This window comes from Pan paniscus, chromosome 10 (assembly GCF_029289425.2).
Source record: "Pan paniscus chromosome 10, NHGRI_mPanPan1-v2.0_pri, whole genome shotgun sequence".
Taxonomy (NCBI): domain Eukaryota; kingdom Metazoa; phylum Chordata; class Mammalia; order Primates; family Hominidae; genus Pan; species Pan paniscus.
The window spans coordinates 11,927,168-11,953,104 of record NC_073259.2 but is presented as its reverse complement, the minus strand read 5'-3'; the positions used below and the strand labels follow the sequence as shown (position 1 = coordinate 11,953,104).

The window sequence follows — 25,937 nt, the reverse complement described above, 5'->3', positions numbered from 1 at the left end:
TGTGCCTCAGTTTCCTCATTTGTTAAATGGGAATCATATCTACCTTAGGGAGTTATTGTGAAGATTAAGTAAGTTAGTACTGTAAAGCATTGAGAACACTGCCTGGCACGTTGTCAGCCATCACTGACGAGACTGTTATTACCTGGACTATACTCACCAGTTCCTCACTGAAATATCTTTATGGGATTATATTTTAGTGTCTTGACCTTTGTCTTTGAGATTGTCTCCATGGAATAGTGTTTCTGTATAAATCCCAAGAAAATAAATTATCTAGGTCCCATTCTTTTTATTTGCATGTGGTTACAATATAAATACACTTGCCATTTTCCTCCCCTTCCAAAACTCTTCCCCATACCTAGGAATCCTACCCAACCCCCTAGTTGTTAATGACTCCCTTTCCTCTCCTCTAGGAGGGGAGGGAAGGAGCGTCCTCCCTATAATTTCATCTTCATGCAGGGTCTACCTCAGTCCACGTGAAGTGTGGAACCCCAAAGGGTCTCTGAAGCTTGGGGATGAGCACCACGAATCCTTTAGAGGGGCCCGTGACGTCCTTGCAGGTGACCGTGTGGCGGCTCCCTCGGTGCCGTGCTCCGGTGCGGCGTGCCGTAGTGGGCAGCAGTTGGTATCATGTGCCCTGTCCGTGCCTGAGGCTGAGCAGCCCCAGGGGGTGGGTGGGTCTGCCAGGAGGCCTCAGGTTTGCTCAGGCAGTAGGGAGAGTCCTGTGGAGGGCACCGTACCCAGCCAGTGCCCACCTGCTCTCAGAGGTGTCTGAGCCTTAATCCCTTAGGGCTCTGCTTCCCCGGGCCCTACTCAGGCCCCTGTGAATCCCACATGGGCAGGGCGGCCTCAAGGGAGAAGGTGCCCTTGTGCCTCCCTTCTTCTGCCTTTTCTCAGACACCGTCAGTCATGGGTGATAAATTGGTTCCTTGGGCCCCTGTTAGAGGGTGTGGCACCACAGTGCTCTGTCTCCGCTAGGTGCCAAGCCTTGCCATCTTCCTGGTGGGGTGTAGAGAGCCCGGGAGGGCCAGGGTCCCCCTCTTCGGGAATGGGGTATGGAGGTTCGGGGGTAGCTGGGAGGTCTCCAGGACCCGGTGGTCCCCCCAGTACTGGTCCATTGTAGATGTAGATGTTGCCAGTGATAGTCATAGACCCGCCGGTGACATGAATGCCATTGGTACCTGTAGGAAGGGAGGCAGAGTGTTGAGGAAGGAAGGCCCCCAGTTCAGGCCCGCTGCTTCTTGAATTCTTGCCTTCTTCTCGCCTTTCCCCTGGCCCCGCCCCTCTCCTGCTTGCTGCTGGTTTATTGAGCTTCTGTGTTCATTTCTCTGTTTCTGGGTTTTCCAGTCTCTTCCCTCTTCTCTAGTTGTGACACTGACTGGCAGTGGGGTCTCTGTCTGCCTCTGTTTTGGTCTTTTTATTTCATCTGGCCCACAGTCTCTCCCTGCCAGCCATCCCTCCCTCCCCATCCTTCCTCTCTTCTCCCTGCCCCAGACTCACCGTGGGCCACCTGGCTCTGCTCCCCGGGTTCCAACTGCGGCTCCCTGGTCAGGTCCAGAGGACTCTGCTGTTGCGGCACCCCTGCCTCCAAAACTGGGGCTGCGGGGAGCCCAGTGGATACTGGGGAAACATCTCCAGAAATGGGTAGCAGTGGCTGTACCAGGTCAGGGAAGTATGGATGGGCCTTCGGAGGCTCCCAGCTTCCAGCTACAGGATTGGGTCCCTCTCCCTGCAGGAAAGAGATGGAGACCCAAACAATGACGAGGGCCCCAGACCCTTTTTTCTCTCTCCCTCCCTCCCTCTTCTTTCTCTCTTTCTCTTTCTTTCCTTCCTTCCTTTCTCTCTCTCTCTCTTTCTCTCTCTCTCTTTCTTTCTTTCCAGACAGGGTCGGGCTCTGTCACCCAGGCTACAGTGCAGTGGTGCAATCATAGCTCACTGCAGGCTCACGAAATCTTGGACTCAAGTGATCCTCTAGCCTCAGCCTCCTGAGTAGCTGGGACTGTCTGGCTAACTTTTTTTTTTTTTTTTTTTGAGACAGAGTCTCACTCTGTCACCCAGGCTGGAGTGCAGTGGCATAATCTCAGCTCAACTGCAACTTCTGCCTCCACGGTTCAAGCAATTCTCCTGCCTCAGCCTCCTGAGTAGCTGGGACTGTCTGGCTAACTTTTTTTTTTTTTTTTTTGAGACAGAGTCTCACTCTGTCACCCAGGCTGGAGTGCAGTGGCATAATCTCAGCTCAACTGCAACTTCTGCCTCCACAGTTCAAGCAATTCTCCTGCCTCAGCCTCCTGAGTAGCTGGGATTACAGGTGCCTGCCACCAAGCCCAGCTAATTTTTGTATTTTTAGTAGAGATGGGGTTTTGCCATGTTGGCCGGGCTGGTCTCAAACCCCTGACCTCAGGTGATCCACCCGCCTCGGCCTCCCAAAGTACTGGGATTACATGTATCATGGATGGGCATGTTTGGGGGTGGTGCGGGTGCCCTCCTGCTCAGAGACCAGGATTGGGCAGGCTTGTGCGTGCAGGATGGGAGCTTGGGCGTGAGCCACTGCACCTGGCCCTGCCTGGCTAACTTGGAACAACATTTTGGGTAGAGATGGGGTCTGGCTGTGTTGCCCAGGCTGGCTCATCTTTCTTTAGTTCCCACACCCCACCGCATGCTTTGGCAACTCACCACTTGCCTCTGCTCCTCCCCATGCCCCCTGCCTCAGGGTCTTTGCACTGGTTGCTCCCTCTTCCTGGAACACTTTCTCCCCAGATAACCCCATGGCTGGCTCCTTGCTTCTTCAGCTCTCCACTCAAATATCAGGTTCTCAGAGAGGCCTTCACTCTCCACTCTGTCTAAAATACCCCCATCCTTTGCCACTGTCACTCATTGACCCCTTCCCTGCTTTGTTTAGCAATTATACCACCTGATATATAGTTTAACTTATTCTTGCTCCATGGGCATGTGAACTCCAGGAAATGAGGTACTGTGTTTTGCTCACTGCTGTACGCCCAGTGCCTAGGACAGTGCCTGGTACGTGGCATGTTCAGTAAATCATCAGTTGAATGAATGAATGAGTGTGGAGTCAGCCTGCATACTCTCTTCCTGTCTGCTCCACCTTGTACCCTCATCACCTCTTCCCCTTCTTGCTGCCTTCTCAGCCCCCGCCATTACCTGCGGACGCCTCTTGAGCAGCGATCCTGCAATGGAGAATGAAATGGGTGTAGGCTCCCCGGCAGGCCTCAGACCTAGCCTTTCAGCCTCCACATCCCAGCACAAGGTGTAGCAACTTGACCACCCGGGGGCCCAGAAGAACAAGCCACTGTCACTCTCATCTCCAGCCTCAGAATAAGCAGCTGGATGAAGATAAGGATGTCTATGTTGGGGGTAGGCATTGGGAGTCTTGAGGGTGTGGAGGGTTGCACCGGGGAAGTTGAATATTCCTCCCTCCGGCTCCCATTGCCAACCCATCCACTGCATCCAACCCTTTCCTACCCAGTTTCCTGCAGAGAGAAGGGTGGCTCTTCCAGATGCAGGCGAAGACGGTGGCAAGGAGCAGAAAGAAGGCCAGCGGCAGCAGAATGGCCAGCATCAGCATGGTTCCTGCTAGGACAGCAGACAGGAGGGTGATCACAGCCCCAAGAAGGGCAGAGGGGAGGAGGAGAAGGAAGAGCTTTCCAGATCCCTGGGCAACCCAGACAGAGAAAAGGGAGCAGCTTTTTTCCTTCTAGCCACAATGCAGCTCCTAAAGGCAGAATGAGAGAAACTTCCCTTGGGTTATAGAGAAGGGGAACTAAGTTGGACTTGAGGACCTCTTGGCAGCCAGGAGAGACTGTATCATGGATGGGCATGTTTGGGGGTGGTGTGGGTGCCCTCCTGCTCAGAGACCAGGATTGGGCAGGCTTGCGTGTGCAGGATGGGAGCTTAGGCAGTTGATTTTCAAGGTCTGGAAGTGGGATTGGGAGACAGTAGGGAAGGGTGGGACTTGGAGTTGTAAACAGACACAGGCTACAGCCACATTTCTGTGGCCTCAGCCATCATACAGAGGGGCTGCTGTAGAGGAGCTAGGGTTGCCCTGCTGTACCTGTACCTGTGGGGGTGTTTACAGGGGTGAGAGAGGAGGGAAACTTGCTTCGGAACTGCCTGTGGCCGCCTGGTAGAGCAGGGCTTGCAAGTTCTCCACCCCCTTGCTCAGGGCAGGTTCTAGGAGGGGAAGAGAAAGAGAGGCTGGAGTTCGGCTTCTCCAGCTGTGATCTGTAGCAGTGGGTAATTTCTCTTTCTCTGGGTACCAGTGCTGCCAGCAATAGCATGGAGCCTCCAGTGTCCGTCAGCTACACCTGGGGAAGGGCGGGAGGACTCCTGCATTTCTATGCTGGGCATTTTGCCTCTTCTCATTCATGTAAATCTGTAGCCTAAGGGAATATGGGAAGGGAGGCCTGGGGAGAAACTGGACTGGGAGTCTGGGCCACGGTTTCCTGCCCAGCTGTGTGACTTTTAAGTCATTTCACTTCTTTGAGCATCAGTTTTTCATATATAGGATGAGGTTAGCTTACATACTCTCTAAAATTCCAGCTCTAAAATGCCAGTTTTATTTGATACATAGTTAAAAATTAACAGGGCACAGAAAAATACTTAGATTGTGGAATGAAAAAATCAGGTTACGAAATATTAAAATTACTTCACTTTTAGTAAACAACAACAAAACCCAGTATGTATAAACATGCATAGAAAATGTCCGGGAGGATACATACCACAATGTAACGAGTGGATATTCTAGGTAGTGGCTCTGTGGGTGAGTTTTTAGTTTTGCTTATCTGAAGTCTCTAATTTTCTGTAGTGCATGTATTATGACATGGGCTCTGGAGTAAGAAAACCTGAGTACAGGTTCTAATAACACCAGTGACCACCTGGGTGGGTGATCTTGAGTATATCACTTAACCTCTTTGAGCCTCGGTTTCTTCCTTCAGTCCATGAGGATAATAGAATCTACTTCATAGCATCATTAAGAAGATTAAATGAGTTAGTAAATGTAAAGTGGTTACAGAGTGCCCAACACACACAGTGAACCTTCTGCCAATTAGTGATGTTACAGTCATTAGAAACAATAGTCATCTACTAGGCTAGCAAGCCAATCAGTCCACAGGAAACAGTCAAGAAAGAGTCAAATGGGAATCTTCTGTCTAATAATAAAAGTATATAGTCTAATAAAGAGGTATTTGGTCTAGTTAATGGACTGTGTGGAAAAAAAATGGATTGTGTAATGTTTGTATGCCCAAAATGATGACAATAGTAGTTATCATTACATCTCAGTGTGGGATGTGTTCCTTGACATAGTATTACAGTATATATAATTTTAAAAGTGTGTGTGTGTGTGTGTGTGTGTGTAAACTAGCCTAGAGATATTCCAATTTTTTCTATAAGGAACTTTTCTTCTTGCCCAATTCTGGGAGGGAAGGGTTAATCTTTTCCCCATTTTTTTTAAGACGTGGAACATTAAGGCATTTTCAAACGCGCCCCCCCCCCCCCCCGTGTCCCTCAGCCCTGGTCCCTCACCTGACATCTCTGGGGGCAGTGGCTCTGATGGATTTCTGCAGGTTGTGTCAGACTGGGCAGTGCCTGGAGCTGCCTCCACCAGACCTTGGTCCTCACACCTGCAGAGGAAAAAAAGATGATGACCTTTTCACGCCCTGGCCCACCAGTGTCCCGACTCCAGCGGGCAGGCGGGGAGGCTGAAAGTGGTGAGTCCAGTCCGTGGTGTCAAGGATAGGCGCTGGGGGTTGTTAGCAGCTGAGGCTTCTCAGAGGGTGGAAGGAGCATGGGTGGGGCCGCACTCACCTGGTGTGGGGCTGGCAGCGGGCGCTGGGGGAGGAGGTATTCTGGAAGTGCCCTGCCTTGCAGGGGACGCAGTGGTTGTTACCCTTCCCAACTTCATCTGGCAAGAGAAAGGCAGGCCAGCCAGGGTGAATGGGCAAAAAGGAGGAGCCCTTTGCCGGCCTGTGAGTTTCCTTTAAGCCTCAGGATGCCCATCCACCCCATTGCGTAGCTCTCACCTTTCCCAAGCTCTGCTTTGCTGCCTTTTTTTTCTTTTTTTTTTTTTTGAGACGGAGTCTCGCTCTGTCGCCCAGGCTGGACTGCAGTGGCGCGATCTCGGCTCACTGCAAGCTCCACCTCCCAAGTTCACGCCATTCTCCTGCCTCAGCCTCCCGAGTAGCTGGGACTACAGGTGCCCGCCACCACGCCCGGCTAATTTTTTGTATTTTTAGTAGAGACGGGGTTTCACTGTGTTAGTCAGGATGGTCTCGATCTCCTGACCTCATGATCCGCCTGCCTCGGCCTCCCAAAGTGCTGGGATTACAGGCGTGGGCCACCACACCCGGCCTACTGCCTACTATTTTGCCCAAGCTTCCCAGTACTGAGAAGAACCACCTCCTGTGCCCCCTGCACCTGTCCCAGTTCCATGTCCCTCCAGAACCCTTCTGTGAGCCTCTGCATGGAATGAGAAGAGGAATTTTAAGCCAAGGATCTGGGGGGGTCGCCGTGGACACCCCTGCTCCCACTTGAGATCCCTGGCACCCAGCCTCCTTTTCACATCCAGCCCCTCAGGGACCTCTGACCTTTGAGCTCGGCTTCAGTGCCAGGCGGGCAGTCAGAAAGTAGCTCGCAGTGTGTACACTCGAGGGCCCAGGCAGCACAGAACATTCCCGGCTGGCAGCGGCACTGGGTCTTCCGTTTGCTTGTGCAGGGGGCAATCTCCTCCAGGCCCATCACTGGCGGGGGAGACGGGAGGGCTCAGGGAGGGGCCAAGTTCCAGGGGATCCAGCCCCCCCGCAGGCACATTCCCACTCACCTGGGTCACAGGGGCGGCACAGCTGGCAGATGGTCAGGTAGTTCCAGTGCTCGTTGTAGGAATTTTCGGCACAAGTGGCACAAACTGTGTCCCGGATGCGGCTACATTTAGCTGAGACATAGGTGCCTAGAACGTGAGTGGAGCAGTAGAGTCTCAGGAGACGGGGCTCCACCCTCACCTCTGCTGCCTGTAGTGTGACCCTGGCCTTTCCCTCGGTCTCTCTGGCCCCTCATCATCCTGCCAGTGGCCCTCCGGCTCCCTCTCAGTGAGGTAAGGAAAGAGGAGGCCCAGTGGGGAGGGCCAGTCCCGTCTCCTCCACGTGATGTCCAGGGTTTCCCACGCTCGTCTCCAGCAGCCAGTTTTCCTGGGGGACAGTGCCCACCTTCCCTCTGAGGCCGCAAGGGGGCTGGAGCCCCCGTGACCCACTTCCGAGGCCCAGGTTCGTCCTGCCATTGCCTCTCACCTGGCGGGCAGCGGGAGCAGCAGATGCGGTGCTGGGGCTCATAGTATTCCTTTTCCTGGTCCCTGCAGGTCTGGTTCTCCGACGCATATGGAGGCACCTTCAAAGGGAGATGGAGAAGAGGAGAGAAGAATTAGTCAGGGGTCAGCTTGGGAGGGCAGAGGGAATGGAGCGACGGCTGCCCAGATCCCTCTTGCCCACCCTCGCCCACTCCTACCAGGCCCCTTCCTCACCGCCTGGGGCTGGGATGCTGCCAGGAGCCCGAAGAGGCCCAGCACCAGAGGCCCCCAGGCCAGGCCGGGGGCAGAGGTGGCCCAAGGCAGGAGCATGGCGGCCACTCGGCCAGGCGGCCAGCAACGTGGGGGCCTGGGAGGAAGGCAGGAGGCCCGACGTCCTGGGCAGCGGTGGCGGCAGCTGCCCGAGCCCAGAGCCTGGGACGGGAGTCAGGGCCGATGTGCACCCCAGGGCCGGGAGCGGCCAGGCCGGGCCTCCAGGGCTCCCACGGCGGAGCTCAGGAAGTGGGAGTGGAGCGAGCTGGCCGCGGGGCGGGGACAGGGAGCGCTGGGAGCCAGGCCGGCCTGTCGCAATCGCAGCCAAGGGAAGAGGAACAGGCTTGTCTGCCTCGATGCGGGGCGGGAGGGGCGGCCGGGAAAGCACGTGAGGGCCGCGGGGCCGGAACCGGCCTCCTCCCTTCTTCGGAAGCCCGATCGGGAGAGCGGACTGCGGACAGCCCTGGCCCAGCCGAGGGAAGGGCGGCAGGCCCGGGGTCAGCCCTTGGACAAGCCTCGCAGGGAGAGCAGAGGGAGTTCCAGAGAGCGCAAGGGACAGCTGGGTGCGGGATCTGGAAAGCGAGGGGCCCAGGACGGGCAGTCATGGAGAGGGCAGGGCGCGGGGACTGCAAGGCCGCAGAAGCAACTCTGAGACCGAGGAGAACCGGCTGGCAGATGCCCGGGTTCCTCCCCTGTTGTCCTGCCCTACTGTGGGAGTTTTTCAGACAAATTACAAGGGACTAGCAAATCAGCCAGCCCCCCACGCTACCAACCCAGCCCAATCCGCACAGGAGTGGGCACAGGTCACCTAGGAGACCCTTGAGAGCTGTGCAGCTTGCCCTGCTCCCTGTCCTCAGGGAACCTCCCTCCCAAAGAGAGGGGGAGGATATGCGGAGGGGAGTCCTGGGGCCAGCAGGCTGGACCTGGACACTCAGGCCCTCTGCTCTGGCTTCTTTGCCCATGAACCTTCAAACCCCTTAGAACTGGAGAAAGCTGAGAGCCCACGCAGTCCAGCCCCCTCACCTTAAGCATGGAGAGGGAGGCTAAGGGTGATACATAAGGGAACCGGGATTCCAGGGTGGCCTGGTCTCGTTCCTGCCCTGTTTCATCCTCCCATCTCCCTCAACCCAACACCCCACCCACCCGTGGAGCTACTTGCAGCTGCCCCCTTTTACACGTGGTTCTCTGGTCCCCAAGTTTCCATCTTCCTAACTCCCACCTGTCCTTGAGGCTTCACTGAGGCTCTGGAAGGCGTCTTCTGCCCTAGGTTGCACAGTCCCCGTGAAGACTGCCCTCTGTACCTGGCTGTCTTGTTTGCTTCCCACCAGGCTGTGAGTGCCACCATGGCCCAGGCTGAATCTTCAAGTCTGTGTTCCCCCATGCTTAGCAGAGTCTGGCACATACCATGTGCCCAATAGGTATTTATGGAATAAACGAGTGATGGCCACATCACAGAGCCAGTCCACCGCAGAGCCAGCTACAGTCTGGGTCTCCTGATGTCTAGGTCCCAACTCATTCCAGCAGTCCTGCCAACTCCTTGTGGCTCAGGGATGTCTCCCTTGGGATGAGGGGCTAACTTCTCTTGAGATAGGTCACTTGGGCACTATCCCCCTCCCTGAAGGACTCTGTTCAGCACTCATCCTTACACTGGTCTGTCTAACTTCAGGTCTGATGTCTGGACAGGTGCAGGTGATGGGAAGTGTGCATGGGGAGGAGAGGTCACAAAAGGGGGAAAGGACCTGCCTAGGCTGTAGGCATTTCACTCTGTGAGGCTCTCTCCCCTCACCTGGTGCAGGCAGCTCACCGTACAGATGGGCCAAAGATGGCTGGAAAGCGCAGCAGTATCAGAATAGCATGCACTGCGCGGGGCTGCTGAGCCTTCCAGGGCCCTAGCGCTGGGGGCTGGGATGACAGTCCCTGCTGAGCTCTTAAACACATAAAGGAATGTGTGTGTAGCGACCCTAGGTCCTTTTTTCTCTCTCTTCTTTTTACTTTTTACTGTGGAAATTCCACATGCAAGATAATATACCAAAAGAGAAAAAGTAATATTGGGAGTCTCCCATATACTCCTTACCCAGCTTCAACTCACTGTCAGTTTCATTTATTCTGTATACCCCCTCCCCCACCAACGCACACACTCTTCAAATCCCTGATGATTATTTTGAAGTAAATCCCAGACATCATATCATTTCATTTGAAAATATTTCAGGATTTTACCCTAAAAGACAGGGACTCTTTCTCTTTTCTATTTTTCTTTTTTTCCCCACCCTGTCTTATGCTGCTGAGACCCTTTCTTTTAATAGAGGTGTAACATATAATACAATGAAACACGTAAGGTACACTGATCTTACAGATACAGCTCAGAGAGTCTTCACTTTTGTGTATTCTTGCATATCCCCCAACTGTTCCAGAACACCTCTTCTCTTCTCTTCTTTTCTCTTTTCCTTTCCACACAGAGTCTCGCTTTGTCGCCCAGGCTGGAGTGCAGTGGTGCAATCTCGGCTCACTGCAACCTCTGCCTCCCAGGTTCAAACAATTCTCTGCCTCAACCTCCCGAGTAGCTGGGATTACGGGCGCCTGCCACCATGCCTGGCTGATTTTTGTATTTTTAGTAGAGACGGGGTTTCACCATGTTGACCAGGCTGGTCTTGAACTCCTGATCTCGTGATCCACCCGCCTTGGCCTCCCAAAATGCTGGGATTACAGGTGTGAGCCATGGCACCCGGCCCCAGAATGTTCCTTGCACTACAAACGTTTGCTACATGCCCTTCCCAGTCAAAGCTTCCTGCTTCACAGATAACCACTATGTCCAGACCCCTTTTAACCCCAGCTGGCTGGACTGTATGTTTCTTTCTGCTGCCAGCCGTAAGCTGGCGCTTCAGCCCTCATGGACTCTCTACACCCTAAGGAACGAGCCCTGAGATCTGGGTTTTGATCCTGGCCCCATCACTTTATCTCTGTGTGCCTCTTTATTGTGCCAGTCAGCTACTGGTTTGCTTGCAGGTCTGTGGGATGGAGGTGGGATGGGAGGAGTGTAGCAGCCAGGATATTTCTCTCCTCTCTGCTTTCTGGCTTCACCTGCAGTTGGTTGTCTTCCTTCCTTCCCCACTTCGATAATCCCATCTCCTACCAGTAGTCCACACTATTTAGTTCCTGCCAAATGGCTCTGGAGGCTTCTTGGTCTTTGATGCTACATCACCCTGCCGTATTTCCAGGCCTAGAGATGGTAGCTGCTTCCCGCTCTGCTGTTTTCTGAGCTGCCTCCCATTGGCTTCTCAGCTCCTCCATCACCCATGTACCAGTTAGTTCTCTGTGTTAAACTTCTTCTGTTTGAAAGACTTAGAGTGTTTCTTGTTTCCCAGCTGGATCACGAAAGACAAATCTTACCAATAAATGGCTACTATAATGCCCAGCCATCCCCAGGAGGATAAAGGGAGACTCCAGGGGTGAGAAATCCACAGGTTCACCGCGGGCAGGGCATTGTCTTTACTCCTGTCCTTTTGTGTTTTTCACCAGAGTCTCCTGAGACTGATTTCCACTGGGCAACACCAGACCCAGACCGAGCACCCCAGGACGCCTAGAAGGTGTGTGAGGGTGGGACTCTTCTCCCAGGCCTTCTTCCGAAGGAGCTGCTGAGAGAGCCTTCTTTCCACAGGCCCATGAGGCATCCAGAAAGGGGGCTGATGGAAATGGATTCTTCTTCTTCTTCTTTTTTTTTTTTTGAGACAGAGTCTCAGTCTGTCGCCCAGGCTGGAGTGCAATGGTGCAATCTCAGCTCACTGCAACCTCCGCCTCCCAGGTTCAAGTGATTTTCCTGGCCTCAGCCTCCCAAGTTGAGTAGCTGGGACTACAGGCATGTGCCAACAGGCCCGGCTAATTTTTGTATTTTTAGTAGAGATGGTGTTTTGCCATGTTGGCCACAGGCTGGTTTTGAATTCCTGGTCTCAAGTCATTTCGCCCACCTTAGCCTCCCAAAGTACTGGGATTACAGGCATGAGCCACTGCACCCGGCCAGGAATGGATTCTTCTAAATACTTTTTCTTTCTCTCTTCTTCTCCACTCTGCTCTTAGCTGACCAGTGCTCTTGGAAATGGTCTGGCAAACACCCAGAAGTGCATAACAGATGAGGGTTGTCCTTTTCCAGAGTATTTGCATTTTCAGTGGTGACAATGCCTTAACCCAGTCTTTTCAACGGGGGTGACTTTGCCCCCCAGAAGTCATTTGGCAATATTTGGAGATGTTTTGGTCACAATGACTCAGGAGGTGCTACTAGCATCTAATAGATGGAAGCCAGGGATGCTGCTGAACATCCTGCACAGGATTGTAGATAGGACAGAATCATCCTGTCCCACCACAAAGAATGATACAGCCGAAAATGTCAATAGTGCCAAGGTTGATAAACCCTGTCTTCAATCAAAGTGATAAACTTCTAGTAGTGAACTTCTTTTTTTGTTTTTTGTTTTTTTTTGAGACAGAGTCTTGCTTTGTCTCCCAGGCTGGAGTGCAGTGGCACGATCTTGGCTCACTCCAAGCTCCACCTCCCCGGTTTTATGCCATTCTCCTGCCTCAGCCTCCCGAGTAGCTGGGACTACAGGCGTGCACCACCTACGCCCAGCTAATTTTTTTTGTATTTTTAGTAGAGACGGGGTTTCACCGTGTTAGCCAGGATGGCCTCGATCCCCTGACCTCATGATCCACCCGCCTCGGCCTCCCAAAGTGCTCGGATTAGAGGCGTGAGCCACAATGCCCGGCCAACTTCTAGTAGTGAACTTCTAAGTAAACTGCCAGGGGGCTAGATGAAGAGTGGCATTTTTCTGGTCCATCATTTTAAATGAAAGAGAAATCTGTACCACATAAGGGCAGCTGAAAGGACTGTTGTCTTCCACAGTGGGCAGCCCCCAGTGTGAAGTGGCTAATCAGCTCCAAGTAGTAAGAATAAAGAGTGCATTTAACTAAGTAACTGATTCTTATCCTGGAAAGGATAGAAGTGAACAGGGAAAAGTGAAGAAAATTTAGATAAATTAATAGACCACAAATAAATGGGTTGTCAGAGGAAGTTAGGATGTTTGAAGTTTTGCAGATGCTTTTTCGTAGCATATCCCGCTCTGTCGAAGATAAACTAGGAAAGACGCCAGTTCTGCTGTCTTCTGCAGACTGGGTCAGCAAACAGTGACCGCTAGACACTGAGGTCACCAAGATGAATACGCCTGGTCTCTGTCCTTGTGTTGCGGGAAGTCAGGGACCCCAAACGGATGTATATGTACAAACACACGTACATCAGGATAATAGTAAATAATAATAATAATAAATAATAGTAAACAGTGGTAAGTGCAGAGATAGGCTCTCCCTAGGAGGGTGGAGTGATTACTTCCGTCATCTCCTGTCCGCGGAGAACAAGAGGCAGGAAGACCCTTTGCACTCATAACCCTCATCCCACGGCAGCCCCTCTGGTTTCACTTCTCTCCCTGCAGCCGTGCATATTTTATGGCCACACCACAGGGTTAGAGGATAGCTGGTGTTGGGAGGGGAAGGCAGCCCTGGGTTGGCGGGAAGGGCTGGGGCTCTGGGGGACTCTGGGGGTAGTCCTGGGAAGGCATGGGGTCCTTCCAAGACAGAGTCTACAAAGCTCTTGACTTCTTATAGAACAAAACTGTACTTCTCTCAAAGTCAGAGAAGGAGAACTGGGCTTGGAAAGGAGTGGCCTGGTTTTCAGTCTGACCCCACCCCTAACTCCTGGGTGACTGTGGCCAAGTCACTTTGCTTCTGTGGGCCTCAGTCCCCTCATGCATGAAGCAGGGGGCTAGATGCAAGGTCAGCTGGAAAAAGTCTTTGTGCCCATCTGGGTTGCCTTACCCACCCCTTCTTGCCCTTCCATTTTCTCAGGTAAGATCACCGGGGCCCATAGAGGTCAAGTGCCTTTCTCAAAGTCACATAGTTTAAAAGCAAAAATAGGGGCTGAGTATGGTGGCTCACACTTGTAATCCCAGCACTTTGGGAGGCTGAGGCAGGAGGACTGCTTGAGCCTAGGAGTTGGAGGCTGCAGTGAGCCATGATCATGCTGCTGTACTCCAGCCTAGAGGATAGTGCATGATCCTGTCTCTAAAATAAATAAGAAAATAAAAGCAGAAATGGAAGCTGTAGAAACATACCTATAGCATGGTCTCTCTTATAAAAAAAGAACTCTATATTTTGTTTTTTAAAAATACATGTAAGTTTATAAAGGCACACAAAAAGATATAGACAGATATACAAATTATGGTGGCTCCCCTTTGGGGAGGGAAAGGAAGGGGACTAAGGGAAGCTCTATATACTTCTGTATTGCTGAAAAATTGTACTGTGACAAAAACATATTTGTGTATTATTTGTACACTTTAAAAGATCATCTTTAAAATGGACTTCTGATCAAAGCCCAGGTCTCAGATTTCTATTTTCCTCACAACACCAAGCCTGCTCTAGCCCGCTCCAGGTCTAGAATGCTGCAGCACTAGGCTCGCATTGCCACTCCCATACCCAGCAGGACGTGGCAGGGTCACCACCCTTTGGCTCAGCCCAGACCAGGCATTGCAGTTCTTCTCACAGAGCCCTTGATATGAAAAGTATTTGCCATGCTGCCTTAAGCTAGTGGTTGGATTTCAGGCATGAGCTAGCAAATAGAAAAGGCAGGGAGGTGCTTTTCAGAACCTTTGAGATCAAACAGCCAGGGTGCTGAGCACCTTATTTGCAGGGAGGACCATGCCCAATATAAGGACCTGGCTCAAGGGAGACTGGAGTTTCTAGGGGTCTCTGGGATATGTGGGGCGGTGGGGACAGTGCAGAGACCTTTTCACAGAGCCAAGGAGATAACCCAGCACCCAGAGAGCAGACGAATCCACAGGCTCTGTGTGGGAGTGAGGGAGGCCTTCCCGGCTTTCACATCCAGGTGCACCTGAGCCCCGATCCCCCATGAGTCTGTCTCAGGAAGTAAATGGCAAAAGCGCTAAGTAGATAACCCCAGAGGAGGAGGAGAATTCTGAATTCTGTTTATAGCTCTGCTCCTATTTTGTTTTCTAACCTCAGAAAACTGATTTATCCTTGGGAAGGGTCAGTTTCTTCATTAGGACAATGAAGAAAAATCCAGCTGTCCCTTCCAAGGGGAGGTATCATGAGCAGTATCAAGGTAAGCAAGGGAACCTGGTTTGGAATCCTGGTTGACACCAGCTCTCACTTTAAGAAGTTGCAAGAGACAGCCGCAAGAGAGGAAGCCACAGACCAGGTTGGACCCTGAGCCTGGAGTACTGCCTTTTCTCTTCTTTGCCTGCTAAACTCCTTGCTCGTCAAGATTCAGCAGAGATGACACCTTCTCTGGGAAGGCTTCCTGAGTCTCCTGCAGTGAGCCCCTAGGCTCCCCTAGCCCTTGGCTCTTATTTCTTGGCTCTTATGTCTTATCTCTGAGAAATCTGAGATCTGCACTTTTGTTAGAAGTCCGTTTTAAAGACGATCTTTTAAAGTGTACAAATAGGAACCTTATCTTATTGTATTGCAGCTACCTATTTGCAGGCCTATCTCCTCCCCCCGTGTGTATCAGTGCTCAGGCTGGGCCTTTGTCTGCTGGCTTGTGGAGGGAGGCAGGACAAGCCAGTGACCACATTCCTGCACTCTGGGCTGCCTCCTGTGGGGCCCGTGAGGAAGCGGCAGCCCTCCCTGCCGCGTGCAGGGCCTGGGTTGTGTGGGTGGCTCTCCCGAGTCTCCTCCAGCCCTTTTTGGGTCTCATTCTCTGACCCTCCTCTCTCTCCTTGCTCACCACTTGGCACTCCACTCCTTATCCTTTTGCTGCATTAAGTTTGGAAAGAGATTTTGGAGAAAAATATAGCCCCATCAATGAATTTCTCCTCCTCCCAGGGCCTGTCTGGGCGTGTGCCATGCCCACCCTCTTCCTTTCCAGTGCTGGCCACATCCTCCCTGCACCTTCAGTGCCTGCTTTCCCTGCCTCTTCCTGGGCTCCGGGTCTGTGCCCACAGTGTCCTGCGTGGCCCTCGCGCTGCCTCTGGTTGCCCACATTCCTGCAACTCCGTGACCACAGCAGGGGCGATTACACATTCCTGGCCTGGCAGCCAACAGTGTAAAAAAGAACAGAATGTCCTAGGGCCCCGCCTAGCCCCCAGCTTCACCTGGGCCCCTCCCGGGTCTGGACAAGGTTGGAGGGGGTGGCGAGGAATCAGCAGGAAAGAGGAGGGACCGGGAGGAGGCAGATGCGTCCCACCTGAGTGCGCTGCTCCCACTTAGTGAGCGGGGAGGAGACCTGCAGAGACCTCTTCTCTCTTCTCTCTTCTCTGCAGGGCCTGAGGGTGAGGCTGACCTGTGGGTGCCCTTGGAGGGCTGCCCACTTGCTGAGCCTCTAGCTCCTGGAAGCACACTTGGGACTCCCCCCTTGCTCTCCTTCCTGGAGACAGACTCCCTTTGGTGCTGGCTCCTTCTATTTGCCCCCACCACCGCCCCCCACCTGCCTCTACTCACTCACTGCCCCTCCTCCATCCCTATCTCTCTGTCCTTCGCTGTCCCTCTCTATTGTCTCCCTCTTTCTGCCCTCCTGTCCTCCGGGTTCCCCACCCAGGCCCTCTCAGCCTGGCTGGCCCCTTCTCCTTGTGTTGCCCTCCTAGCTGTGGGCTCAAGATCCTTCTACTTGTTCAGATCTTTGCCCCCCACCTGCCATCCTGTCCCCCAGCCTCCTTGCCTGTCTGCATCTAAAGCCCCTGCCCAGAGTCCGCCGTCTCAGGTCCAGTACTCCCAGTTCACCTGCCCTCGGGAGCCCTCCTTCCTTCGGAAAACTCCCAGCTCAGACTCCTCCTCAGCCCCTCCCCCCGCCCTGCTCACCTTTAATTGAGATGCTAATGAGACTCCTGTCGCTTCCATCCCTGGCCGGCCGGCGGGCGGGCGGGCGCCCCAGCCAGGCCGCTGCACCTGTCAGGTGAGGGGGAGGAGAGGTTTGGCTGCCAGATTCAACTGGAAAGGAACCAGTCCCAGTCCAGCCGCAACCTGGGAGTGGGAAGCTGGAGGCAGCCCAGACCTCCTGGAGCCCTGTAGTCCTGGGGCAGAGACAGAATCAGGACACAGCTCGAGGTCAGGGCCAGAGGCTGGAGCTGAGGGCCTAGAGTGAGAGGGGGCAAGGCAATGGGGGAAGAGGAAGAGAGGCAGAATTAGAGAGAGGAGCCAGGCCAGAAAGAGGAGAGCAGGAGAGACCCAAAGAGAAACAGAAGGCAGATAGAGAGGGAGTGAGAGGCAGGAGCTGAGACACAGATCCTGGAGGAAGAAGACCAAAGGAAGAGGGCAGAGACAGAAAGGGAGGTGCTAGGACAAAACTCGAAAGGTGGCCCTATCAGGGAAGCAGAGGAGAGGCCGTTCTAGGGAAGCCCAGCTCCGGCACTTTTGGCCCCAACTCCCGCAGGTCTGCTGGCTCCAGGAAAGGTGGAGGAGGGAGGGAGGAGTGGGAGAATGTGGGCGCAGGGTGGGACATGGGCATGGCCAGGGGCAGCCTCACTCGGGTTCCAGGGGTGATGGGAGAGGGCACTCAGGGCCCAGAGCTCAGCCTTGACCCTGACCCTTGCTCTCCCCAATCCACTCCGGGGCTCATGAAGGGGAACAAGCTGGAGGAGCAGGGCCCTAGACCTCTGCAGCCCACACCAGGGCTCATGGAGGGGAACAAGCTGGAGGAGCAGGACTCTAGCCCTCCACAGTCCACTCCAGGGCTCATGAAGGGGGACAAGCGTGAGGAGCAGGGGCTGGGCCCCGAACCTGCGGCGCCCCAGCAGCCCACGGCGGAGGAGGAGGCCCTGATCGAGTTCCACCGCTCCTACCGAGAGCTCTTCGAGTTCTTCTGCAACAACACCACCATCCACGGCGCCATCCGCCTGGTGTGCTCCCAGCACAACCGCATGAAGACGGCCTTCTGGGCAGTGCTGTGGCTCTGCACCTTTGGCATGATGTACTGGCAATTCGGCCTGCTTTTCGGAGAGTACTTCAGCTACCCCGTCAGCCTCAACATCAACCTCAACTCGGACAAGCTCGTCTTCCCCGCAGTGACCATCTGCACCCTCAATCCCTACAGGTCGGTTAGTCCCTCTGCCCCTTCCCTGGTGCCTGCGCCTGGAAGGGTGGTCCAGGGTGCTGAGGTGCTCGCTGGGCAGGCAGAGCCTCAGACCTGAGGGTGGGAACCGACACCCCTGTCCCAGGTAGAGCTCACTGCTGGCAAAATGAGGAGCCTCCAGCTTACTGGACTGGCGTCCCTGCCCAGTGGAGCCATCCTAGCACCCCAGGCTCACCCAGAGTGTGGCTGTTGGAGCAGCATTGCCCTCCCCTGCCCTCTCTTCTCCTTCCCTCCCATTCCCTTCTCCCTCCTGCAAGTGGGAGGGAGTGCTTGCAAAAGGGCAGGGGTGTGCTCAGCTGCATCCCTTTTCTGGAGCAAGATGCCAGCAAAGTATAAGACCTTGTCCACCTCAGCAGGACAGTCTGATGGAGGGGTGAGGCTAGGTGAGGGGAGGCGAGACCGTGCAGGTGCTGTGGAGGTGGTGCTGTCAGTCTTTGTTTAGAAGGGGAATTTATTATGGAGAAAGCAAAGCGGGGGATCGTAGAGGTTAGGGCTGCAAGTGAGCCCAAAGGCTGGGGACAGGGGCCTTACAGAACAAGGAGAATGGGTCAGGCTAGAGAGCAGCTCCTTGTGAAGCTCTTCCCCCAAAAGACCCAGGCTAAAATGGTGCACTGTTGACCTGCCCAGGTGCCTGACCTTTACGTGCTTGGGTGTGTCCTGAACTTTTGGGTTTCATCGGTGCTCTTTGCCAATGTTGGGTCTGGAAACCGGAGCAGGTGGTAAGCGTGGAGAAGAGAGGAGGGCAGGGCTGAGTGCTTTTATATACCTTTTATTTGTATTCACTCAGCCATGCCACACCTTGGGGACACCTGCGTCAAGCCAGACACAGAGCTAGGCACCTGGCAAAATGGATTCATGAATAATTCATAAGCCCTTTATTGAAGGCCAGGTAGTTTGCTGTGTTCTGGAGACAGATAAAATAAGATAGCAGAGACAGGCATATAAGCCAGTAACTGTGGCACACTGGGATAAGTATGATAAAAATGGTGAGTTAGTGTACCTTCAAGGAGTGCAAAATCTTTATGGGTGTGGGTGTGAGTGTGTGTGTGCACATATTGGTATGTGTGCGATTTTGGATGCTGGGGATTGGTCACGCTGTGGGTGGAGGCCCCTTTGTATATTCCCTCATGTCCAAAGGTGTGTTACGGACTAAGAAAGGGTGGGACGTCCTGTCCTGGAGAGAGAGAGAGAAAAAAAAAAAGCCAGGTCATTTCGTTGATTAACCTCTGTATAATGTCCCAGGTAGGGACCATTTCCTTAGGAAGCTGCCGTGTGCACAGACGCTGCAAAGGTGTCTTGGGTATGTCATTTCATTCTCAAATCTTACAAGCCCGGTGCTATTGTTATCCCTATTTTACACTTGAGGAAACTAAGGCAAAGAGAGGCAAGTCACAACATCACAGAGAGAGTGACTGACCTGTGACTCATCCTGTTTACGCCTAATCCCAAAACTCTGCCTCTTTTTAATACCCAAGATGTGGGGCTTTGAGTGAATGAAACTTCCAGTCAGATGTGGCTTCCACCTCATTTCAGAGCTCTCTTGGGTCCTTCCTCTTAGCCTCATTTTTCTCCCCCTGCTGCCTGCAGACGTCTTCACCCCTTTAGGCCTTGGTGGAGGGGAGGGACCCAGCAGGAAGGGGAAGGACAGCAGGCGGGGCAGTGGGCACTCAATAAATATTTGTGGTTGAAAATATGTCAGTGAGAGATGGAGAGGGAGGGCAGGGGTGAATCGGGCGAGGCCTGCACAGTTCTTAGGTTCTGCTGGATGCGGGGCCCTAGACAGTCCAGGAAAAAGCCGGGAAAGGAAGTAATAAGCCCTGCCTCTGGGGCCTGCAGGCTGGGAGGCAGCCATCTGCCCAGAAAGAATCCCTCCTTCCTGAAGGGCTGCTGTGGGAGTTGGGAGGGAGAGAACACCTAGGAGAGGAGAGGAGTCGGGGAAGGGCTCCCCAGCACAGCGGGAGGAAATGCAACACCCACCAAGCACTACGCACTTGACCTTGTAGTCACATTATGTGCTACACCCTAAAGCTGGGTGCTTTATAGACACTCTCTCATTTAACACTGACAAGTCCAGGGAGGTGGGCAGTATTATTCCCATTTTTTTAGATGAGGAAATTAAGGCTTGGCAAGAGGAAATAATTTGAGCAAAGGAACATACATTATTTATTTATTTATTATTAAATTAAAAAATAACTGCCGGGCATGGTGCCTCACGCCTGTAATCCCAGCACTTTGGGAGGCCAAGGCAGGCATTGAGGGGTCTGGGATGGAGCTCAAACAAGGTTGTTTAAAAGAGCCCGTCACTTGAGGCCAGGAGTTCGAGACCAGCCTGGCCATCATGGTGAAACCCCCGTCTCTACTAAAAATACAAAAATCAGCCAGGTGTGGTGGCGCATGCCTGTAGTCCCAGCTACTTGGGAGGCTGAGGCAGGAGAATCACCTCAGGAGGCCGAGGCTGCAGTGAGCCGAGATCACGCCACTGCATTCCAGCCTGGGCCACAGACTGAGAGACAGTCTCAAAGGAAAAAAAAAAAAACAGTAATAACGTTTGTATATATTTATGGGCCAGACTTTTTACAAATGAATCTAAATCAAATGACTCTGCTTTAAATTATTTAATTCTCATAACACACCTTGGAAGTAGGTTTCATGATGACTCTTATTTTATGGATGAGGAAACTGAGGCCCAGAGAGTTAAGTAACTGCCTCAACTTCAGACAGACAACAAGTGGTGAAACTGGGACTCAAAATCATCCCCCGCCCCCCGCCCCACCCCCACCCCCACCCGTCACCCTCACCCCCACCCCCCACTCCCACCCCCCGCCCCCCCGCCACGCTCCAATGAAAAGCCAGGGCATCTCAGGTTAGCAGCTGAGTCACAAACCAAGTGTGTTTGATTTCAAAGCTCTTTTACCCATTACACTTTAAGTAGGGATCAGGCAAAGACCTCCCAGGGTCGGGGGCAGCTGGTGGGAGCCCAGCGGGCAGAGCAGCAGTCATTGGAGGACAATTTGTCAGGCGTGCAGGAGGGAGGGATCCAGGGCCACTCCTACTCAGGAGAGTGGCAGGGAGGTAAACAGGTTAATGAGCCCCAGTGAGTGAATCACCGGGAGCGCAGTGAGTGACTCCTACCGAGGAGATCGGTTGATGAGCTAGAGGAACCGGAGTGAGGCAGAGCTGCCCAGGGCTGCCTACCTGCTGAGGGTCGCCACCAGCAGAGGGAGAGAAGAAGTGGACATGCAGGACTCTGTGCTGCTTTCTAACTTCAAGGAAAGGGGACAAAGCACTGAAGACCTTTCAGACTAAGCAAGGAAGTGCTGAGTCCAAAGGGAAGGGTTGGCCACTGCAGCCCCTTTCTCTCTGGTCAACAAAGCGCTTCTTCACTGAAAGGAGAGGGCCAGTCATACCTACAGTCATGGAAAACAGAGCCCACAGACATATTTTTCATCCAGTCCCAGGAATGGTTTAGGCTGGACCTAAGAACTTGGGGTTCTTGAACAATGAAGGAGGTCATGGTAGCTTCTTTCCTGGAAATGGCACAGCAGGAGGCCAGGAGTGGGTGAAGCAAGGGGCAATTTCCCAGAGAGAGCTCCTGTGGGGAGGGTGGGAAAGCCCTGAGCTAGGGAGGCCGTCCCTGCCTGCAGTCCCCTGACATGGCGGGCAGACCCTGCATTCCCTGGGCAGTCTGGACACCAGGCTGTGCTCAGCAGGGCTGGCAGGAAAAAAAGCCTGGACTATTAAGAGTTGACTTCCCTCTAACCCTGCCATGGTGGTTGGATCCTTCTCATCCCAGGTGGGATGGGGCCTAGGCAGGTCCCACGGCTGTCAAGGTGAGCATGGGCTCTTCTGTGAGAGGAGGACACCAGGGGTAAGAGGGAGGGAAGAGGAGGAGAGAGCAGAGTGTCAGCCTCCAAGTCTCCCAGGGTCCTTGCACCCTGCTGCTCTGTCCTGGACACGGAAGAGGGGCTAGAGGGGAGAGGGCCAGCTGCAGGGGAAGGAGATTTTGCTGCCTGATCCCAGATGCTTCAGAGCTGGGAGGCAGACACAGTGGAAAAAGCAGGGGCCGTGGAGTGAACAGGCCTGGGTTCACATCTTGGCTCCAGTCCTTCCTGGCTGAGTGACCCTGGGGAACTTGCCTAGTTGATAGGCCTCAGTTTCCTCAACTGTAAAACGGGGATAATAATGCCTGCCCGATGGAATTGCGTAAGGGTTGACTCACCCTCCAATGTAGGGCTGCCTGCCAGAGCAGATGGGAGTGAGGGCAGTGAGCATGACCTGAGGAGGAGGTCAAGGCCAGAAGGGCTGGACTGTCTGGAGGAACCCACTGTGGGCATTCTTTATCCCTTCCCTCCAGCCGCTGGTCTCCTCAAAACAAGATGGGATGTCTTCAATGTGCTTTCTGTTTAGTGGTCAATTCTCTTAGCTCTAGGTGTCAACTCAAAGGCTCTGCCTCCTGCTGTAGGAATTTCTAGTATCATGGGGTCAGGGAGGGAGAGTTGTTTTTTTTTTTTTTTTTGAGACAGAGTCTTGCACTGTTGCCCAGGCTGGAGTGCAGTGGTGCGATCTTGGCTCACTGCAAGCTCCGCCTCCCGGGTTCATGCCATTCTCCTGCCTCAGCCTCCGGAGTAGCTGGGACTACAGGCACCCGCCACCATGCCCAGCTAATTTATCGTACTTTTTTAGTAGAGACGGGGTTTCGCCGTGTTAGCCAGGATGGTCTCAATCTCCTGACCTCGTGATCCACCATCCTCGGCCTCCCAAAGTGCTGGGATTATAGGCGTGAGCCACCGCGCCCGGCCATTCCGTCTTATCTTATGCCAAAAAAGAGGAGCAGTAGACCTTTTGGGAGAGTGAAGGTGGGGCCCTATGGAACCCAGCCTCCTCTGGAGGCCTTGTCACAGGTGTGTGTGTGTGGGATCAAGGGCTGGGAGCCCAGGCTGTGCTCAGTGGGGGGCTCATCAGTGAGGCCAGGCAGGAGGGAGGCGCGTAGGGTGGCAGGAGGGAGGTGCGTAGGGTGGCAGGAGGGAGGTGCGTAGGGTGGCAGGAGGGAGGCATGTAGGGTGGCAGCATGGAGGAGGAAGCTGGGCACAGAGATGGCATGGGGGCTCCCCAGGGGAGAGGAGTGTGGCCAGAGAAGTGACAACCAGATTGAAGTTGGTGATGAGAGAGAGGGAGGAGCAGGAGGCAGAAGGGACTTGAGCCAGCCTGGGGAAGGAGTGGAAAGGGAGGCCCAGCCAGGATGTGGTGGAAATAACTCCAGGCAAGTGGGGGTTCTGGATTCTTCCTGTGTGACCTTGAGAAAGGCAATTCGCTTTCCTGGGCTCCTGGCTCCTCTGTGTCTTCCTGATAGTCGATGGTCTCTTCACTTTGTGTCACTGAGTATTTTCTCACTTAACCCCCCAAGAGCTTCATGCGGTAGGCAGATCTAGTGTTATGCCCATTTTACAGATAAGGAACTCAGACTGAGAGTCAGAAAGGCTGGGTCACTTACCCCGAGTTACACAGACAGAAAGTGTGTGGCTGGAACACCAGGCCCTACATCTCAGAGAGGTTCTGGCTCGGGTGCTCTTTCTGGGGCACCATGTGGCCCTCCTAAAATAGCCAGAGGTAGCAGGGACGGACCAGAGGGCAGTGTGGTGGTTGGAGTGCTGTCTGACCCATTTGCTAGCTGTGCCAACTGGAATAAGTCATCATGCCTCAGGTTTTTCACCTGGAAAAGGGAATGACAATTGTGTTAGCTAACAGTGGCTAACGGTATACTGCGGTACCTGAAGATTAAATCACGTTAAATAAGTTTTAGCCTAAAGTTGCCTCTTTACATTTTTAAAGTTTGGCCTAAAGGTTTCTTCGTGCATAGTGAACTGCCACCTAACTAGATATGTAAACACACTATAACCTACCTTTATAGCAATCACAGAGTTTTGGCCAATGAAAGGCAGCCCACTTGTCAAACCTTGTCCAAATAAGGCAAACGCCGGGGGTGTAACCAATCCGGGTGTTTCTGTACCTCACTTCCGTTTTCTGTGGGTCACTTTCCTTTTCCTGTCCACGAATATTATCTAATCATGCAGCAGCCCCCAGAGTCACTCTGAATCTATTCCGGTTGGGGGCGGGGGGCACTCGATTCGAGGTTCATTGTTTGCTCAGTGAAACTCAAGTTAAATTTAATTTGTTTAAAGTTTTTCTTTTAACAATTAAATAATGTACATTCTAATACCACAGTGCCTGGCTCATAATAAGTGCTCGATAAACGCTAGCTGTGCTTGCCATTCTTTTAATTATAAATAAAGAGCAAGTCTCTTAGAATGCCAAACACACCTTCAACCAGAGCTACATTTTCTCCTGTGAGAAGTTCAGGGGCTGCCAGAGCTGATGCCTAAGGCCCAGCCAGCTAGACTTTTCTGGTAGAGATGGAAATAGAGCTGAATGGAAGAGGAAGTGAAGATCTGGACTAGACGGTGGTTAATGTAGCTGCACGTTAGGACCACGTGGGGGCTCTTTCAAACAACCTTCTTCTGGCTCCAGCCCAGACCCATTAAATCTAAATCTGGCAAGTAAGACCCTGCACTGGCATTTTTTTCTTAAGTGAGGCATAATTGATGTACAATAAAATGAACAAATCTTGAGTGCCCACTCAGGTTTGACAGTCGAGATGTTGAACACTCCCATTACCCGGTGCCCCCTTTCCATCAATTCCTCTTCCTCTCCCACTGTCATTTTCTGAATGCTATCTCTATCAACTAGTTTTGTCTGTTCATAGAATTCATATAAATGGGATCATACAGTATGTATTTTCTTGTATGTGTGTCTGACTTATTTTGCTTAATGTTTCTGGAATTCTTCCCTGTGTTTTTTGCACGTATCAGTTCCTTTTTATTGCTGAGTGGTTTTGATGAGCCTATTCTGGTTGAGGGGCTGCCTGATTTGAGCATCGTTCTTTGCTCAAGTCAACTCTGTTAAATTTAATTTTGCCTAACGTTCTTCTTTTAACAATTAAATAATGCACATTCTAATACCATAGTTCCTGGCTCATAGTAAGTGCTCAATAAATGCTAGCTATGATTGCCATTATTTTTTATTTTTTTAAGACAGGGTCTTGCTCTGTTGCCCAGGCTGCAGTGTAGTCACACGATCACGGCTCACTGTAGCCTCAAACTCCCAGGATCAGGCAATTCTTCTGCCTCAGTCTTCTGAGTAGCTGGGACTACAGGTGTGCACCACCACATCTGGCTAATTTTTGTATTTTTTGTAGATACAAGGTTTCGTCGTGTTGCCCAGGCTGGTCTCAAACTTCTGAGCTCAAGTGATCCACCCACTTGGCCTTCCAAAATTCTGGAATTACAGGTGTGAGCCACCATGCCCCACGGATTGCCATTCTTTTAGTTAGCAGTAATGAGCAAGTTTTCTAGAATGCCAAACACACACCTTTGAGTTGCTTCAGGCTTTTTGGCTATTATAAATAAAATGGCTATGAACATTCATGTACAAATCTTTTTCTTTTTTTTTTTTTTTTTGAGATGGAGTTTCGCTCTGGTTGCCCAGGCTGGAGTGCAATGGCGAGATCTCGGCTCCCTGCAACCTCCGCCTCCCGGGTTCAAGCAATTCTCCTGCCTCAGCCTCCCGAGTAGCTGGGATTACAGGCATGTGCCACCACGCCCGGCTAATTTTGCATTTTTAGTAGAGACAGGGTTTCTCCATGTTGGTCAGTCTGGTCTCGAACTCTTGACCTCAGGTGATCCACCCACCTTGCCCTCCCAAAGTGCCGGGATTACAGGTGTGAGCCACTGCACCCAGCCTCATGTACAAATCTTTATGTTTGTCTTGCCCTTGTGTAGTAGCTAGGAGTGGACCTGGTAAAATATTCAGAAATGAAATTACTGGGTCATAAGGTAGATATGCATGTTTAAAATTATGAGCAACTACTAACTGGTCCTCCAAAGCAGTGGTACCATTTTATACTCCCATCAGCAGCTTAGAAGAATTCCAGTTGCTCTCTACATCCTCACCAACACTTGGTATTGTCAGCCTTTTTAATTTTAACCTTTCTAATGGTAACTGCTTATGGATTTAATTAGCATTTCCCTGAGGACTAATTATGTTGGGTAGCTTTTCAGGTGTTTAGTGACCATTTGTATATGTTTTTTGGTGATTTAAAAATTTTTTAATTGTTAATTTACAAGAATTCTTTATGTATCAAGATGATCTTTTCATTAGGTATTTTTCCTTTAAAAAACAGCTTTAGTGAGATATAATTCATAT

The 25,937-nt window shown here is 52.4% G+C and overlaps 2 protein-coding genes across 3 annotated transcripts in view; one reads left to right on the top strand and one right to left on the bottom strand.

Annotated features, from left to right (window-relative positions):
- Positions 1–271: 271 nt before the first annotated feature.
- LTBR (lymphotoxin beta receptor) lies at positions 272–8,266 on the bottom strand. Of its 2 annotated transcripts, none has more exons than XM_003820319.4 (10): positions 7,523–8,266; positions 7,293–7,389; positions 6,830–6,955; positions 6,597–6,749; positions 5,818–5,914; positions 5,536–5,633; positions 3,478–3,585; positions 3,157–3,182; positions 1,498–1,726; positions 272–1,178 (listed from the first exon to the last, which is right to left on the bottom strand). In XM_003820319.4, exons 1-10 carry the CDS (start codon positions 7,616–7,618, stop codon positions 901–903), a joined length of 1,308 nt encoding a protein of 435 aa, XP_003820367.1. In that variant the 5' UTR covers positions 7,619–8,266; the 3' UTR covers positions 272–900. The 2 variants fall into 2 exon arrangements, with proteins under 2 accessions (XP_003820367.1, XP_008971991.1); XM_008973743.4 differs by having other exon boundaries at positions 3,478–3,588; positions 7,523–8,212.
- An 8,220-nt stretch (positions 8,267–16,486) lies between these two features.
- The window catches only part of SCNN1A (sodium channel epithelial 1 subunit alpha), a 30,043-nt gene continuing 20,592 nt past the window's right edge, over positions 16,487–25,937 (top strand). The window contains exon 1 of the mRNA XM_008973741.4: positions 16,487–17,639. Coding sequence (XP_008971989.2) covers positions 17,047–17,639 — 593 coding nt within the window. The 5' untranslated portion in view covers positions 16,487–17,046. The remainder of the gene's footprint in view (positions 17,640–25,937) is intronic.